Source organism: Melitaea cinxia, chromosome Z, assembly GCF_905220565.1.
Source record: "Melitaea cinxia chromosome Z, ilMelCinx1.1, whole genome shotgun sequence".
In the NCBI taxonomy this organism is placed as follows: Eukaryota; Metazoa; Arthropoda; class Insecta; order Lepidoptera; family Nymphalidae; genus Melitaea; species Melitaea cinxia.
The window spans coordinates 14,148,113-14,168,127 of record NC_059424.1 but is presented as its reverse complement, the minus strand read 5'-3'; the positions used below and the strand labels follow the sequence as shown (position 1 = coordinate 14,168,127).

General features: G+C 34.3%; 1 protein-coding gene across 1 annotated transcript; it reads right to left on the bottom strand.

Moving 5' to 3' along the window:
* Window positions 1–15,639: 15,639 nt before the first annotated feature.
* LOC123668694 (Y-box factor homolog) lies at window positions 15,640–19,785 on the bottom strand. The gene is made up of 5 exons (XM_045602396.1): window positions 19,565–19,785; window positions 18,694–18,757; window positions 16,922–17,137; window positions 16,595–16,738; window positions 15,640–16,505 (listed from the first exon to the last, which is right to left on the bottom strand). The coding sequence occupies exons 1-5, from the start codon at window positions 19,671–19,673 to the stop codon at window positions 16,244–16,246; spliced, it is 795 nt and encodes a 264-aa protein (XP_045458352.1). The 5' UTR covers window positions 19,674–19,785; the 3' UTR covers window positions 15,640–16,243.
* Between the last annotated feature and the right edge of the window lie 230 nt (window positions 19,786–20,015).

The following is a 20,015-nucleotide window of genomic DNA, read 5'->3' as shown; positions in this document are numbered from 1 at the left end:
TGTAATACAACAAAGGTAGACGAAAATATAGTCAAGTAAATATGCGTTATTAAAGATTACTCAAAAATTTGTTATCAGATTTCGATGAAATTTAAATATGACTACACGATAAACATCAGCTTTCGATTAAATTAAAAATCATCAAAATCGGTACACCTAGTAAAAAGTTATGCGGTATAATACAATGTAGGTCGACGAAAATAGTCAAGTAAAAACGTATTATTTATATTACTCGAAAAGTTGTTGTTAGATCTAAAATAACCTCAAGTGAGACCAAATGACACACACCACCTTTCGATTAAAAAAAAAATTGTAGAAATCGGTCCACTCAGTCAAAAGTTCTGAAGTAACATACATAAAAAATACAGTTAAATTGAGAGCTTCCTCCTTTTTTGGAAGTCGGTTAAAAATAGAAACCGATTTTACACTCTATAGAATTCCTAAGTCGACAAGCTTGAACAGTGAAAGATTTAGTATAAACGAAAGAGGAGAAATTCAAGAAGTAAGCTTTCCTCAGAACGAAAACTGCGTTCATTGGAATCACTAAGAAATTTAAATCGTCGTTTTAGATAAGCAGGTACAACAGGATTAAAAAGAATAGAGTAAAGTAAGTTGAGAATATACGTATTCCCGAAGTAGGGAATTGGGTGCCACTCAGGGCGTAACTACTGCCGTATCAGCCGTATCAATGATACGGGGCCCCCTATTTACAGGGTAAGGTGTGTAAGCAAAAATTAGTAAAATGTTATCCACAATGTCACTTAATCTTGTGCTTCCTGGAAAAAAGAATAAAAAAACTGTCATACATACCTATAGAGTTTTAACTTCAGAAATGACTGAAGTCTGAAAAGCAATCCCCTTTTATCCGAGTCAAGCGTGCGCCCAATTGTTGATAACATTCTGTATCGTTTATTTCGGGATTCAGTTAATCATTATGAACAATGAATTAATATTTTTTATATAAGAATGGGGCCCACAAGCAGACGAATCCATCTGATTTATAACGGCTACCGTCGCCCATGGCCTTTAGAGAAAAGATGTAGACACTAGACGCTTTAAAACCCCCAAATTTTAGCAAGGTCATTCCACACTTTGAATGTACGCGGAAACATTGCGCACGAAGCTCGCGCATTGGTTGCAAACCACTGGTGGATACAATTAGCACCACTAGACTTCTTGACATCGAAAGAATGCAGAACACGACAAACGACACTGCTCATAGTGCACATTACGCATCGCGTGTTCGCACCGTGGAATGCTCGGTGGTGCTTTTCCCTCATCGTCAAGAGTTGAATTCGACGCAAAAAGAGTGCAAAGAATTTCGCTTACTTTTTCGCATAATATGCCAGAGAGCCTTCAGGTTCGCGCAATGATGGAAGTGTAGACTAAAAAAAGTTACCTTCGACAGCTTTTGTAAGAAACAAAAGGCATGGGTTCCATTTGGAAAGCCCAATAGTCTCTCGCCAATTCTGCTGTGTTTGAACTTTGCCCTAGCGATTTACTACCTGTAAGACCTGGAGGCAGCGTTGAATCTCTTCTTCAGGTTATGCGCCTGTGAATCCCCCATATAGATGCGGAAGATTCATAGGAATTCACTAATAGTATTGGCCTCACAGGCTGAAGCGAACGATCCCCTGCATCTATTGCTGCAGGTCAAGGCTAATAACTCTCCAGCTTGGAACTACAAGCTCTTTAAATTAGCTTAAAATCCGAAATTCAAAACATTCATTCCATTAAAGAACTCATGGAATTATTACTGATAAAATTCAATAGCCTTGCATCCAATTTTCCGGAGGTATTAACTTGATGTTTTTCAAAACTAAAACTGATAAAAAATTACCTAAGGATTTCGATGGAACAGGAACAGCTACAGCAGACTACACTCACTATTGTCTATTCTAGGAGGAAGTTATAACTTATAATCAATAAATATTTATTTTAATTCAATGCAAGCATTTTTTGTGAGAAATTTTTACCCATCATTTGCCTGCTCCCCCCCCCCCACTAATTTTGATACAGGGCCCCAAGGTTCCCGGGGTTCCAAGGAATGCTACGCTAGTGGGGCCACTTGAGTTTTTTACGCAATTCAGAAATATGATTCTATTTGCGAAGTCTAAATACGAATCGCATAGGTACATAGATTCGACCAAATTTAATAATCTGCTCCTCAGTAATGTCAAGATAACAGCTAAGCAATTTTTTACCGATGAAAAAAAACAGAGGAGGTTCTAAAGTCGCTACGTACCTATATTTATTTATGTTTGACCATGCATAGCTTTTTACAGAGTATTCCGAAATTGATAAAAAAATATATTGGAAAGAGTAAACCCCGAAGTTGTTTTTCGCCTAGGAGGCGAGGAAGAAGCGCGGCTCGCAGCTTGCTTGGCATAGGCATGGGAAAGAGCAGTCCTAATTTTTTAAACTTTCTTATTGTATTTTTTATTAGTATTACGGTAATAATAATCATAATATACTTTTTTGAAATCCTTGTATTGAGCCCTTTCATTTGATACCAAAAACAAACAACACAGTTATTTACCATAATTATCATTGTTATTTGTTAGCGAAACCCTTCGTTAGCCCAGGTTTGCACAGTGTTACAATAAAAACCGCATATACAAATACGGTTTTATTGTAGTTATGAAAAGAGAAATTATTTAATTTTGTTAATACGAATTTTAGAAAATATCGACTAAAAATAACATCACTAGTGTATCGATATAATTGTCGACTATGAGGCATCACTTCGCTGGCGTATATACGTATTGCTTTGACCCTTCCCTCCCCCAGACCTATCCCCCAAAAAGCAAGAAAAGGACAACTGCTGCTCAGACCGTTTTAGGTATATAATTTTTGACCAAAACAGTGTTTCGTAGTCGACTGTTTTCTCCTCAAAACATGGCAATTTTTTTAAAAAAATTTTTTAAAAAAATAAAAGAAGACTTCGGCTATGCCCCTATGTTTTCATTTTTTTGAAAATATGCATATATTTTTTTTAATGAGTGTCTGAAAATGTACAAAAAATTATGCAATATTTCGAGTTTTTGAAGTCTCCTAATTCCTATGATAATAAGAATATGAAAAAAATCAAAACATAGGGGCATGGTCATGGCAGCAAAGAATTCTATGTCACAAAAATATTTGATCTAGTGTCATTATCCAGGGAGAAAACAGTCGACTACGTTTGTATGGAGAAAGACCCGGTACCCTTTCCTCTTAAATGCAGTTTTTCTTAATATAGACATAGACATCTTCGCAGATTCATTAAGCCAATTTAAGAGAAAAATAATTAGTGTTAATGGACTTTGATATATACCGTAAAACCGTACGACTTTGCCCAGATTTCTTGCAAATTCGAATTCAACTTTAAATATATTTTTTTAAATAATACTATTTCTAATGTGTTATTGCGCTACATAATTGGTAAATGTAGTGTTCTTTGCAGAGTATCTATGATAATATCAATATAATGAATATTTGTGTGCCAAAAACCTCTATTTGAACACCGGGCCAACTATATAGTACTATTTACAAGTTTGCCCATTTTGCGGAAACCTTTGTAACTTCGGTATTTTCTACCTTAAGAACACCAGATTTAGGGATAATTCTAGAAAAATGCTTAATCTATTAAAGGACCTTAAGACTAAAAGTTTAAATATTTATATTAGCTGTCAAATTTGAGTGGGCAAAGTCAAAAATTTTTTTGGCTGTCACATTTTTTATTACTAATCGGTACGGTGACGTACTTGATGTTACTACGACTTATTTAGCTCTTCAACATTAATCTAAAAATATTTGAACTATCATACAATTTGCAGTAGTAAGTACATGCACGTATCACTGGGTAATTTTCCATCGAACAAATCAGTCCGTGAATTTTGCAACATATTTATAGAATAACATTTTTTCATCCATTTTAGTCATGGGACTGCCATAATCTGCTGGAGCTAACAACACGTTTGCCAATTTTCTTTCTCTTCGTCAGTGAGCTTGGTTTGTTCCCCCAAGTGATTTTAAGTGAATTTTCTTAACTTTATTTAATACCGTTCATCGAGGGATCCCGAACCTCTTTTCTGCCTCCCGTTTTGACATCCTGTTATTTTCTACCATGTCAACCGCTAAATCTAACATTTCCTCTGAATAATTTCGGTATGCCTATCCTAATATTCTTCTTTTTTTTCTTGTGTTTTTTGGCTTATTATTATGCATCCTGAGATAAATTTAAAAATAAATAAATTCAGCAAAATTAACATATACTCTTATTCAAAATCACTCTAATTATGTTGCAAATACATTCAATGTACTTTTTCAACAAAATTTTCATTTTTAGCTCATGTATTGATTACAATATTGAATAACAAAATTAATGAAAACAAAGGATTATAAAATCACTATTTAGGTATGTACTTAGGTAGTTTCGAAATTAATGTACAAAAAATAAGTATCTACTTATCTCGAATCCAATTTTAACATTGAGGTGACAGCCTTAACGATAATATTTTGTGGGCAAAGTTGTAACAACTACTTCAGAAAAACTAATTTGACAGTGCCCACCATCATATTTTTGAATTTAAGAGAGATTTAGCATCGGATAATAGATCTTTCCTGAATATTTATCACAAACTAACAATGGTCAAAAACTTGCCCACCTGGGATTATTACAAATCGAGTTTTAAAGAAAGTTTTTCACACGAATTTTGGCCCGCAAAATATACCACCACCTTCAACACAGTTTAATAGCCAATTGAAGTGACGTAAGGAAAAATCAGTTACTTAGTATTGCAGGAGACATAATGAATTTTCTTCCATAGTTTAATAAATATCTTGTAACATCTTAAAAATTAAGCACAGCAATAAAATGTTGGCGATGAAATATTTGTGAAAAGTACCTTGCTGGGCAAACTCAGATAAGCTGGGCAATCTTGTAAGGTTTTACGGTAATTGTAATAGTTTGTTTTATTTTTTCTTTCTCTCTATTTTATTGTAACAAATGTTATTTTATTGGTAAATTACACAAATATGATTGATGTCTGATTATAGTAGCGTTCTAAGAATGTTGTGAAAACCTTTAATTTAAGTGCATATTGTATAACTTAGTATTAGTATTGTTTTAATGTAGAAAACTTTTTTATATACTTAGTTGGTATGCCTTTATTAAATAAATAAACAAATATTTTTTGTCACAATATAGTTATATTTAAGTACAAGAGTTACATACATTGGAGTGGTGGGAGGCGCTTTATGCTGTCAACAGCTGTTTTTGCGAGCTCCGCAACAATAGTGAATAGTGAAAAATAAAAATAGTAAAAAGTGCTGATAAGATCTAAAAAATATAATAATTAGGACGAATAGTGCTGCAAAACAACGTAACTAAATATAAATTAGTGAAAAATAATAAATACCCGGTCGGACAACAAAAACAAGTGACAATAAACAGGCAATTAAATAGTGCGAAATATCGGAAAGAAAAAAGAATTTTACCAAAAAGAATACAATAAGAACGAAAAACAATCAAGTAGAAAGCCTGAGGCAACACGAAATAGTAAGGAAAAACAAATTTTTATAAAAACTAAATTTAATAGTAGGTAGTCATACCACAACATAACTAACAATAAAACGTCAAGTCAGCGCCATCCAGTATTGAGCAACGAAAGCAAAAGGAAAATCAGCGACATCTACTGGCAGATAGCGAGCAACATGGAGGACGTAATGAAAATGTTAAAATCTATACAAATCGATATAGCAGAATAAAAAAGTGAAAGGAAAGAAATGGAAGCAAATATTACAAGCAGTATAAACACTATGAACAAAAACAAGCGAAAAAATTGAAAAATGGAACAGAATTATAGCAAATTATACGAACAAATACAAAAACAAGAAAATATTTTGGATCGCATGGAGAGATATATCAGGAAGAAAAACTTGGTATTTTTTGGAATCGAGGAAGGAGAAAAATCATATCAAGAGCTAGAAAATAAAATTTTAACATTTATTAATGGAATTAATATATCTTGTGAGCGGAACGAAATTGAATCAGTAAAACGAATAGGAAAGAAAAGGGAAGTTGCTAGGCCAGTTACAGTCGACTTCACAACTATGGGGAAAAAATTGCATTACTACAAAACAAGAAAAATATTAAGAATAGTGATACATATTATAAAGAGGATTACCCACGGAAAGTTTAAGAGAAGAGAAAACAACTGCAACCAGAACTATTAAAAAGTAAAGCAGAAGGCAAAAAAGCAATAATTAAATACGACAAAATAGTAGGTACTATTAAATGATCCTAAACCCAAAAAAGTACCTACTAACCAGCAACAAACAAAGAAACGTAATCTAGAAATTTCTCCAAAGCAAGACGGAAAAACCCTCTAAAGCCAAGCTCTCAAAAAGAATAAAATCACAGACTTTGTAAGACAAAAAAAAAAAGATTCCGAACATTCTACCTAAACTGTAACTCATACATTTGGCTCATAGCAATTAAAGGAAGTCCCTCTACCATTAAAAAAACCAACTTGGCTGGTCACCGCGGGGGAGAAGAAAGAAATATGTTCTCTTGACTACAACCTTCCAACATAACAAAATGACAATTTCAAGAATGAGAAAAATAAAATCGATCTGGTACCCGCAGAGGGGTTCTCATTTTACAAACTTGAAAAAAAAATCTTAAATAATAATATAGAATATATTTATAAAATGAATAATGTAATTAGAAAACACAACAAATAATTATATAGGTCTAGAATTTAACCATTGTAATTGCATGAAATAATACAAATATTGTAAAAAAATAAATTTTTAAAAACTAATAATAATTATATAGGCCATTGTAATTGTATGAAAAAAATGAGAAAGAAATAAAGGCTTATTATAGGCTTATATAGGCATTTATTTACTTAAATACGTTAATAAAATACCTACTTTTTACTTGTATCTATTATTCAGCATTACAGCCTATACAGTCCACTGCTAGACATAGGCCTCCACAAGTTTACGCCAAAAATAACGTGAACTCATGGGTTTTGCCCATAGTCACCACGCTGGGCAAGCGGGTCGGTGACCGCAGGGCTGGCTTTGTTGCACCGAAGACGCTGCTGCCCGTCTTCGGCCTGTGTATTTCAAAGCCAGCAGTTGGGTGGTTATCCCGCCACCGGTGGACTTTTTAAGAGGAAAGGGTACCGAAGAGACTTTTCAAAAATAGGTACTTATTTGAATAAAATGTTTCTGTCGCGCTGCATGCCGCTACCGCGCCTCGCGCCATCTCCGCTCCGTTTTTTCTATGGGTAACTGTCGTGTTGTTAGTGTGCGTGCGCCGCAAGATATTTTAGTATTCGCATCTTTCATTTGTGATTGACTACGAGTACATATAGCGCATAGTGCTATTTTTCTGAATTTGGCTTGTTTTATTGAATTTGTTCTGCATCGTATTGCTGTGACTCGGCTTACTATTATTGAATTTCGTAAACTACTTATTATTATTATTATTTTATAACTGAGGTAGGGCACAGCAGGAATTTCCTGCTCAAAATATGGAGCAGCCTGACTGGGGTAGTACCTCGACCTTACAGAAGATCACAGCAAAATAATACTGTTTTCAAGCAGTATTGTGTTCCTGTTGGTGAGTAAGGTGACCAGAGCTCCTTGGGGGATTGGGTCGGTAACGCGCTTGCGATGCTTCTGGTGTTGCAGGCGTCTATAAGCTACGGTAATCGCTTACCATCAGGTGAGCCGTACGCTTGTTTGCCGACCTAATGACATAAAAAAAAAAACACGACTTCTGTTGACTGTCATTCAGTTTAAGGCCGCGCTGTAAAAGTACTAATAACCAATAATTTTCAGTCAAAACCACTTTTGACCAACTTGTCCAGTCAAAAGTACTTTTGACTGATTTCGCTAGTCAATAGTACTTTTGACTGGTTAAGAGTTCTGACTGTAACATATATACTATACCTACACTTATACTATGTACTACATGTATACACTATAATTATGTATGTATTTCATTACCCATTCTTACACACACCTCAACCATGTAATTACATACCTAATTCATAAATAAAGTACCTAAGTATTTCGATAATTACCCACAAAAATATAGACATGTATCAAGACACAAAGAGTATCCAAGTCAAAATAATAAAACATAATTTTTTTTTTTTTTTTTTTTATGTCAGTAGGTCGGCAAACAAGCGTACGGCTCACCTGATGGTAAGCGATTACCGTAGCTTATAGACGCCTGCAACACCAGAAGCATCGCAAGCGCGTTACCGACCCAATCCCCAACCCCCCCAGGAGCTCTGGTCACCTTACTCACCAACAGGAACACAATACTGCTTGAAAACAGTATTATTTTGCAAAAATAATGAGTAATATAAAAGTTTGTATGTGAGTTTGTCGTTATTTTTATCGACCACCTTAACTTTTTAAGAGTTTTGACTGATACAACCACTCAAAACCACTTTTGACGGAATCATTTAGTCAAAAGTACTTTTATCCAGCTTCATTGGGCAAAAGTACTTTTAACTGTTATTTTAGTCAAAAGTATTATTGACTAAAGCAAACGGTCAAAAGTACTTTGACTGATTTTGCTAGTCAATAGTGCTTTTGACTGGTTAAGAGTTTTGACTGCAACATATATATGTAATGTAGTACATACATAGTATAAAATGTTTGTCTTAAGTACCTATATAATTTGTAATGTCTCATGTTTGTCGCAGTTATTAATACATAGGTATAGGTTATATGTATTAATTAATTAATATAAAAAACAACAATAATTAAAAAAAAAAAACAAGAAAAGCCGCCTGCGTGAAGAACAACTATTAAAAAGTCAATTGGAAAGGCTGGAACAAGATAAAAATTCAATAATTACACAAAGATAGCTAAATAAATCACACCAATTTCACACATTATTTCATGTACTGTACACTTACAAAAATCATGAAGGCGACTTTTTCAATTATTATTTTATTTATGTTTTTTTAGTTAGGCAAATTACGTAATCGATTGAATTTTTTTAAAGAGTGGTTGATTAACATGACAGACCATAACAATACACTTTATTGTACACCAACAGAAAGTAATAATACGTATCAGATTGATTTTTAACCAACTTCCAAAAAAGGAGGAGGTTCTTAATTCGACTGTATTTTTCTTTTTTTTGTATATATGTTACTTCAGAACTGGGTGGACCGAGTTCGACTTGTACGCAAAGGAAAAAAAGCCGACTTCAATTACATCGACATGTAATACAACAAAGGTAGACGAAAATATAGTCAAGTAAATACGCGTTATTAAAGATTACTCAAAAAGTTGTTATCAGATCTCGGTGAAATTTAAATATGACTACGCGATAAACATCAGCTTTCGATTAAATTAAAAATCATCAAAATCGGTAAACCCAGTAAAAAGTTATGCGGTATAATACAACGTAGGTCAACGAAAATAGTCAAGTAAAAACGTATTATTTATATAACTCGAAAAGTTGTTGTTAGATCTCAAATAAACTTAAGTGAAACCAAATGACACACACCACCTTTCGATTAAAAAAAAATTGTTGAAATCGGTCTACTCAGTCAAAAGTTCTGAAGTAACATACATAAAAAATACAGTTAAATTGAGAGCTTCCTCCTTTTTTGGAAGTCGGTTAAAAATAGAAACCGATTTTACACGTCTATAGAATTCCTAAGTCGACAAGCTTGAACAGTGAAAGATTTAGTATAAAAGAAAGAGGAGTGAGAGGGAAATTCAAGAAGTAAGCTTTCCTCAGAACGAAGACTGCGTTCATTGGTATCACTAAGAAATTTAAATCGTCGTTTTAGATAAGCAGGTACAACAGGGTTAAAAAGAATAGAGTAAAGTAAGTTGAAAATATACGTATTCCCGCAGTAGGGAATTGGGTGTCACTCAGGGCGTAACTACTGCCGTATCAGCCGTATCAATGATACGGGGCCCCCTATCTAAGGTGTGTAAGCACAAATTAGTAAAATGTTATCCACAATGTCACTTAATCTTGTGCTTCCTGGAAAAAAGAATAAAAAAACTGTCATACATACCTATAGAGTTTTCACTTCAGAAATGACTGAAGTCTGAAAAGCATTCCCCTTTTATCCGAGTCAAGCGTGCGCCCAATTGTTGATAACATTCTGTATCGTTTATTTCGGGATTCAGTTAATCATTATGAACAATGAATTAATCTTTTTTTATATAAGAATGGGGCACACAAGCAGACGAAGCCATCTGATTTATAATGGCTACCGGCGCCCATGGCCTTTAGAGAAAAGATGTAGACGCTCGAACTCGCTTGAAAACCCCCAAATTTTAGCAAGGTCATTCCACAGTTTGAATGTACGCGGAAAGAATGCGCACGAAGCTCGCACATTGGTTGCAAACCACTGGTGGATACAATTAGCCCCACTAGACTTCTTTACATAGAAAGAATGCAGAACACGACAAACGACACTGCTCATAGTGCACATTACGCATCGTGTGCTCGCACCGTGGAATGCTCGATGGTGCTTTTCCCTCATCGTCAAGAGTTGAATTCGACACAAAAAGAGTGCAAAGAATTTTCGCTTACTTTTTCGCATAATGTGCCAGAGAGCCTTCAGGTTCGCGCAATGATGGAAGTGTAGACTAAAAAAAGTTACCTTCGACAGCTTTTGTAAGAAACAAAAGGCACGGGTTCCATTTGGAAAGCCCAATAGTCTCTCGCCAATTCTGCTGTGTTTGAACTTTGCCCTAGCGATTTACTACCTGTAAGACCTGGAGGCAGCGTTGAATCGCTTCTTCAGGTTATGCGCCTGTGAATCCCCCATATAGATTCGGAAGATTCATAGGAATTCACTAATAGTATTGGCCTCACAGGCTGAAGCGAACGATCCCCCGCATCTATTGCTGCAGGTCAAGGCTAATAATTCTCCAGCTTGGAACTACAAGCTCTTTAAGTTAGTTTAAAATCCGAAATTCAAAACATTCATTCCATTAAAGAACTCAGGGAATTATTACTGATAAAATTCATCATAGCCTTGCATCCAGTTTTCCGGAGGTATTAACTTGATGTTTTTCAAAACTAAAACTGATAAAAAATTACCTAAGGATTTCGATGGAACAGGAACAGCTACAGCAGACTACACTCACTATTGTCTATTCTAGGAGGAAGTAATAACTTATAATCAATAAATATTTATTTTAATTCAATGCAAGCATTTTTTTGTGAGAAACCTTTACCCATCATTTGCCTGCCCCCCCCACTAATTTTGATACAGGGCCCCAAGGTTCCCGGGGTTCCAAGGAATGCTACGCCAGTGGTGCCACTTGAGTTTTTTACGCAATTCAGAAATATGATTCTATTTGCGAAGTCCAAATACGAATCGCATAGGTACATAGATTCGACCAAATTTAATAATCTGCTCCACAGTAATGTCAAGAAAACAACTAAGCAATTTTTTACCGATGAAAAAAAAAACAGAGGAGGTTGTAAAGTCGCCACGTACCTATATTTATTTATGTTTGACCATGCATAACTTTTTACAGAGTATTCCGAAATTGATAAAAAAAAAATATTTTGGAAAGAGTAAACCCCGAAGTTGTTTTTCGCCTAGGAGGCGAGGAAGAAGCGCGGCTCGCAGCTTGCTTGGCACCGGCATGGGAAAGAGCAGAATCCTAATTTTTTAAACTTTCTTATTGTATTTTTTAATAGTATTACGGTAATAATAATCATAATATACTTTTTTGAAATCCTTGTATGGAGCCCTTTAATTTGATAGCAAAAACAAACAACACAGTTCTTTACCATAATTATCATTGTTATTTGTCAGCGAAACCCTTCGTTAGCCCAGGTTTGAACAGTGTTACAATAAAAACTGCATATTTAAATACGGTTTTATTGTAGTTATGAAAAGAGAAATTATTTAATTTTGTTAATACGAATTTTAGAAAATATCGACTAAAAATTACATCACTAGTGTATCGATATAATTATCGACTATGAGGCATCACTTCGCTGGCGTATATACGTATTGCTTTGACCCTTTCCTCCCCCAGACCTATCCCCAAAAAGCAAGAAAGGGACAACTGCAGCTCAGACCGTTTTAGGCAGATAATTTTTGACCAAAACAGTGTTTCGTAGTCGACTATTTTCTCCTCAAAACATGAGAATTTTTTTTTTTAATTTTTTTTTTAGAAAATAAAAGAAGCCTTGGGCTATGCCCCTATGTTCTCATTTTTTTGAAAATATGCATATTTTTTTTTATTAGTGTGAAAATGTAAAAAAAATTATGCAATATTTCGAGTTTTTGAAGTCTCCTAATTCCTATGATAATAAAAATATGAAAAAAATCAAAACATAGGGGCATGGTCATGGCAGCAAAGAGTTCTATGTCATAAAAATATTGGATCTAGTGTCATTATCCAGGGAGAAAACAGTCGACTACGTTTGTATGGAGAAAGAGCCGGTACCCTAAGTTCCAAGGTGGTAGCGGAACTGTGTTATCTCTTAGTCGCCTCTTACGACACCCACGGGAAGAGAGGAGGAGGCTATATTCTTTAGTACCGTAGCCGCACAGTACATCAGTGAATCTATTATCATCAAAATTAAATTATAATTTCTTGTGACTTGACCACGACTATGTGACCCTTCCCTTGCGCCAAAGCTGGATCCGCGCTTGGCAGCGTGGTGACTATGGGCAAAGCACATGAGTTGGCGCCATAATGTTTGGCGTGAACTTGGGGAGGCCTATGTGCAGCAGTGGACTACGTTAGGCTTAAGTAATAATGAATGAAACAATGATTTTATAGTTAAAAGGTTAAAAAATTATCAATAAATAAAAAATATTGACATACTAGTTCTAAAAACGGTCATAATATTATTTTAGTACGCCCACAATACACACCGATACGATGATATTTTCCATTAAACATGAAAAATGATTTTATTACATTTAAAAAAAACTTAAAATAAGAAAATGAAAGAAAAGTTTTATTTAGTACAGATCAAAAGAAATTAATTCAATTAAGTACATTCTTAGTACTCATTAAATATCTATATTTATATTCAAAAAATTACGAATGCCACTGGTAAATGGTGTTACAATTTCGTCATAAAGTCAGCCCCCCTAGGTTGCCTCGTGGTATAACCATGACTTTTCATGTTATGTTTATGAAAATGGTGCTCGGAGTTTCACAGTTCTACGTATCACAAGGACATTTAATAAATGCACGATATTTAATAATTGTGTTTACGAAAAAAAAAAATACTTCAATTACATCGACAAGTAATACAACGAAAGTAGACGAAAAAACGGTCAAGTAACTACGCTTTATGAAAGATTACTCAATAATTGTGTTTGCTCGCAAACGAAAAAAAAACCGACTTCAATTACATCGACAAGGAATACAACGTAGGTCGAAGAAAAAATAGTCAAGCAACTACGCGTTATCAAAGATTACTCAAAAAGTAGTTATCAGATCTCGATAAAATTTATATGTGACCACATGATAAACATCAGCTTTCAATTAAATTAAAAATTATCAAAATCGGTACACCCAGTAAAAAGTTATTGCGGATTTTCAAGAGTTTCCCTCGATTTTTATAGGATCCCATCATCAGATCCTAGTTTCCTTATCATGGTACCAAACTAGGAATACCCTTTCCAACAAAAAAAGAATTATCAAAATCGGTACATCCAGTAGAAAGTTATGCGGTATAATACAACGTAGGTCGACGAAAAAAGCGTCAAGTAAAAACGCATTATTAGATATAACTCGAAAAGTGGTTGTTAGATCTCAAATAAATTTAAATGGGACCAATTGGCACACACCACCTTTCGATTAAAACAAAATTTGTCGAAATCGGTCTACCCGGTCAAAAGTTCTGATGTAACATACATAAAAAAAAAAAAAATACAGTCGAATTGAGAACCTCCTCCTTTTTTGGAAGTCGGTTAAAAAGTAAGTAAGTAGTCATCAGTATGCTTACTGATGACTACTTTACCAACTTTCGATTGAAACAAGAATCATGAAAATTGGTTTACCCGGTGAAAAGTTATGCGGTATAATACAACGTAGGTCGACGAAACCATAGTCAAGAAAATACGCGTTATCTAAAATCACTGAAAAAGGAGTCATTAGATCGCAATAAAATTTAAATGGGACTACAAGATAAGCACTAGCTTTCGATTTAAAAAAAAATCTACGAAATCGTTCCATTAAAAAAAGTCGAATTGAGAACTTTCACCTTTTTTGGAAGTCGGTTAAAAAGTTTTGTACATCTCTTGCTAATATATTTATGCACACATTATTTATATAAATATTTTTTTAATGCAATAAGTTTTTATAGGATGTAGTGTTTACATTATTATATAGATTTACAATATTTCTATGATATCTGTGATGGTCAGTCAGTCGGGCAGTTCAGCCTATTGCAGTCCACTGCTAGACATAGACCTCCCCAAGTTCGCGCCAGACATCCCGGTTTTCCGCAATCCTCATCCAGCCTAACCGGAAATCTTACGTAGATCGTCAGTCCAACGGGCCGGAGGACGCCCCTTGACGATGCGTTGTGCCTTTATTTATTGAGAGTTCAGTTAGGTGCTAGACGAGAGCAAAATAAAAAGACATTGTGCTTATATTGTTTTGTCGATACGTAAAGTCCTTGCTTGGCGAGAGGCAACGCTGAAATAACGCTGCGTTTGGCAGCGAGCCTGCCGCTCGGTCGCTCTATGCGAAAGCGCCACCAGCAGGCTTGCCAGCAAGTTTTGATTCAAGTCGCCCCATCTATGATCGAAAGTCGCAAAATATTCTTAGCAGTCGCCCAATAAAAGTTTGAATATACACTAGGATCTGTCTGTCAGTTTTTTATGACAGTATCATAACAGACTTGAAATTAAAAATTATTTATTTAAAATATTATTATCTTACATGATGTCCCAAGATACAAAAGATAAAATAAAAGATACAGATAAAATATAATGACTCAATTTCAAAATTAAAGGAAGCTTATTGGGACATTAAAAAAAAAACAATATTTTTTTGTAACGGTTTTTGTACTTTTAACTTGTTGCCAACGCTGAGGCTAATTTGCGACTTGTCGCCCAAACTTAAAAAAGGAGCGTATCCATGAAAAAAATCGCCCAATTCGCGACAAATCGCCCCATCTGGCAGCCCTGGCCACCAGTAGCGACGATAAGACGTTACGCGCGCTTATTGCCGCTCGTCACATCGCCGCGATAACGATACTCTCGCTCGTGGAGACGACCCCTATGTATAAACAGGCTCTTGACGTGTGGAATAATTATGAGTAGTGAATAATCATCATTACTGGATGTATGTGGTGGATCAACATTACTCCAATTTTGTGGTGGGGTAAAAGTCAATAGTGATTTTTGTTCAATGTTTACTTTTTATCAAATATAAAAAAAATACAGTTTACATAAATAACTTCTATAAAAATTAATCCTGCATCAGGATAATTAATATAAATAAGAGGCAAGTAATAAGGTATGTTAACTTAGTATTTAAATAATATATAAAAAAAATTCTGACTCAAAATAAAACATAAAGGAATAAAATTATCGACTGGGATAGTAAGAATTGTCTCTATAAAAATAAATAATTTATTTAAAAATAAAATAAATTTCACACAGGTAAAAAGAAGTTTAATTCTGAGTGTTAATGTTACAAGTACAACTAAAATTTTAAAAAATGATACATGAAATAAAAACTTTTAGAAGTTGAAAAAAATATAAGATCCTCTTGGGGCCCCGGAACCTGCATATCATTTCTCAATACAAATACATACATATTATAATTTAAAATTGCACAACTTCTCATTTAAAGGACATTATAATTTTACAGGTATACCAATAATCATAAAAAAACCTTTTAATATTAAAACATACAATTTAATAGAGGCAAATGCGTGCAGCAATCCATAATACTTATTAAATAGAAAAAATAATTTGATTTTATCGATCGTCGCCCAATGGCCAAATAGTATAAAACATATTATAAAATAAAACTATCACATCGCTCATCCAAGATAATATGCAGTTCCACTTGTGACACCCCCTTAAAATAGTTACCTCTACACATAAAATTGGTTTACAATAATCTGATCACCGATTGCAATGATGCAACAAAACACTCTGTAGTTGAATAGACAAGACAGTAAGTTGTGATGGTGTGCGGCACGGCTGGAATTCATATACACTACTAGAGGCGTGCCACACTATATGAAGGCCTTTCAAGCCTGGCTCTCATTGGTGGTGGTCTCGATGGTTGTACCGGCGGCCTTGTTGGTAGCTTTACCCTTGCCCTGTGCTTGTGTTGTGGAAGCAGAAGCTTGTACTTCACCTTCTTGACCATTTTGACGAGGGCCTGGTCCTTGACTTAGGTTTGGATTTTGCCCCTGATTGTTGCGTGGGCGCACATACCGATATCCACCACGGTACATAGGCCGCGGACCACCCCCACGGCGTCCTCCGCGGAAATTACGACGGAAGTAGCTAAAATAATATTTCAATATATTATTTATAGTTAGATAAAGTCAAAATACTTTTATTTATAATGAAAACTTGTTCCCGATTTCACTCACCTACGCTGTGGTGGTGCACCACCTCCTTCCTGGCCCTCATCACCCTGCGCGCCCCCTTGGTTGGGCGGGGGCCCACGACGTCCCATGCCACCTCGGCGGGGAGCACCCTCACCACCACGTCCGCCTCCAGGCCGAGGGTAGAATCTATGATATAAAAATTTGTCAATTTTTAATATACCTAACTCATGAATTTTAGAGATTGTTGAAAAATAGTTATTACTGCATTCATTTTGTCAGTTTTTGTTAGTTACATATGAAAATTGTTCGTAATTAAACCCTATGAAAATAAAAAAAAATAGTATACTATTGGCTACTATAGATACTGACTGGCGTGGGAAGCCGCGACGTTTGTCGGCAGCGTAGGGTGAGCCCTTGACCGGCTCGCCACCGGGGCCAGTCACTCCGGCTGCTTCATAGCCTTTCTCGCCGGCCACCACGGCGAACTCCACCGCCTCGCCGTCGCCAACCGAGCGCACAGCCTTACGTGGGTTGTTACGGACGATCGCCGTCTGGTGCACAAATACATCCTCCTTCGTGTCATTCCTATAATAAAAATTTTGGAAAAAATAACGTTAAGTAACATAAAATATCTAATTTTCATACAATTTCAATCATTTTTATTACTTACTGTTCTGCTACTACAATTTCTATTTTATAATCATACCTACCCTCTAATAAAATTTCTATTTTATAATCATACCTACTACCCTCTACTAACGTTTCTATTTTATAATCATACCCAAAAAATTATTTTAATCTCTTAAGATCAGTTTCCTTTCATTTAGAAATGAATTATACTCTTCCGCTACTATATTCCCAAATTTCAAATACTAGCTGCTGTTCTTTAAAATTTATATCATACTAGCTGTGCCCGAGACTTCATCCACGTGGAATAAAAAAAATATTGTTCAGTTTGCAGTTACAAAATAAATATATTTTTAAAATAAAAGTTGCCTAATTATTCCTTATTACATCAGCTATCTGCCAGTAAGTCACCAAAATGGGCCCAGCCATTTCAAAGATTAGCCGGAACAAACACAGAGAAAAATTATTTAGGTATAAGTACCATGTATACATCCATACGCATTTAGAAAAAAAAAACGGTTATTTTAATATTACAAACAGACACTTCAATTTTATTTATTTATATAGACTAGCGCATCGCCCTGGCTTGGCACGGTTGCAAAAACTATCAGTGTTCCTCTACTATATTATGTATGTATTATACATATAAACCTTGTTCTAGATTCACTCTATTTATCCATTGCGTAGTTTTAAAAATCTAAGCATAGAGACAAAACAAGCATCAAAATTCATTGCATAGTTTTAAAAATCTAAGTATACAACAGACAACTAACAACTGGAACCGACTTTGTTTTATACTATGTAATGATCGATACAGCCTCGGTAGCGCAGTAGGCAGCGCGTGAGTCTCATACTATGTAATGATACTTGTTGGAAAACAAAATATAAATTAATAATCACATCTACTACTACTTATTAGGTATAATTATACTATTAATAATTTCATTTTTTAGAGCTGGTTATAGATTGTATTTATTTTCTTATACTCAATATGGAAAACATTATAAATATATGTATATAGATTTTAGTGGCATCTTGAGAATATTTGATTATGTATTAATATACATACATGTCAAATGACACAGCAACACTTCTCAGAAACATTATAAAAATAATTGTTTTCATCAAACTGTATACATTAAAATGACCTCACATACATAGGTATAATAAATCTTGTCAGTTTTTGCGTTTTTCATTTATAAAATGTACATGTTTATCTTATGTGTAATACACACTATTTCAAACATGTTAATGTTATAACCTTTTTGCCAATACTTTGTCAAACATGTCATCATCAGGTATCAGTATACATTTCCATTTAAATTGATTACTAAGCAAATTAATTAATAAATGTTTCATAGTGAGCAAAATAATGATTTCTCATTAGGTAACAAAGATAATAAGATTTAACAATTTTGACAAAGAATATCAAAGACAAGTTACTGTATACTTCAATGCATATATACCTAAAGCTGCTATGTTTCAAGTTATTGTATTTAATAAATGAAAATTACCTATTGATGAAACCATATCCACTCTTGACGTTAAACCATTTTACGGTGCCCGAAACCTTTTCAGCTGAAAAAAAAAAGGATTTTAGTTTACATACATATTAAACTTATATATAGAACTAATCAGAACAATTAATAAAACATTTAATTAATTTTTAACCCGTTTGAATTTTACTTCAAATTGAAAAAAAAAAGCTTATATTTTCTAAAATATTTTTTGTAGTTTAGGAGATTTATACATCTTATATCAATCTTATAAAGAATAATTACTATATTTGAAAACTGAAAGTACCGAAGAAATATATAAATAAAGAGTCGTGTATAAAAAATAACAGTATATATTCATATATTAAAAATAAAAACGATATCAACGCCATATTACAAAAAAAAAACTATAAAAAAGATGGAGGTAGTTTAACCATTAAATATTTATAGATTTAATACACACGCATAAATAGACAAAGGCTTAAAATGGCGGTTTAAAGTTTATGGAGCCGAATATTTTATAAGAGTATGCGCTCAAATACGACGTAACGCGTAAATACAAAATTAATCTAAATATTAAGATATTACGTTAAACTGGTAGAATTAGATTTACATCGTTTAAAAGCAGACGAACAAATAAATTTCGCAGAACTATTGATGCGATTTCATGTGCAACAAACGCGGCCCAGATGCCGGGATCATAATACGATCGATAATAAAGCTATGCTTTACAAACCATTATGTAAATAAATATGATATTCAGTTTTAATACAAAATTATAAAATTCTTCGCTAGGATTGCATATAAATCTACGAGAATAAAACATTCAAGAGCCATGTGCTTTTAAAACACCGGGACACGCAAACTAAGATGGCGTAGCGGCACTCACCAATGACCTGCTTTTGTTTAGCCGCCTTGGCTTGCTGATTTTGAGATTGTTGTTCAGGTTGCTGTTGTTGCTGGGGCTGCGGCTGCGGCGCCTTTTCGGTATCAGCCATGGTGTAATTGGCGAACGGCGATGGTGGCTAAGATGGTAAATTCCTCCACGACCTCTCCTCGATGTTCACCGCTCTTCGATCGTTACAAGTGGACTGACAAACTAACAAACTTAGAATTCTTGTTTATCTCGTTCATTTTGTTTAGTTGGTACACAGATTCAATTTCCGCTTGATTATATTGTAGATTAAAAAAAGATAATTTTTTTCTATATACATTTATATATGTTTCGATGTTGTTTAAAATTATAGTAGAAAGTATTGAAATACTATAGATTTTTTTTTTACATATAGTCGATTTATTCTAAAAAATGTCAATTTTTATAGTGGTCATTTTTTGTAATC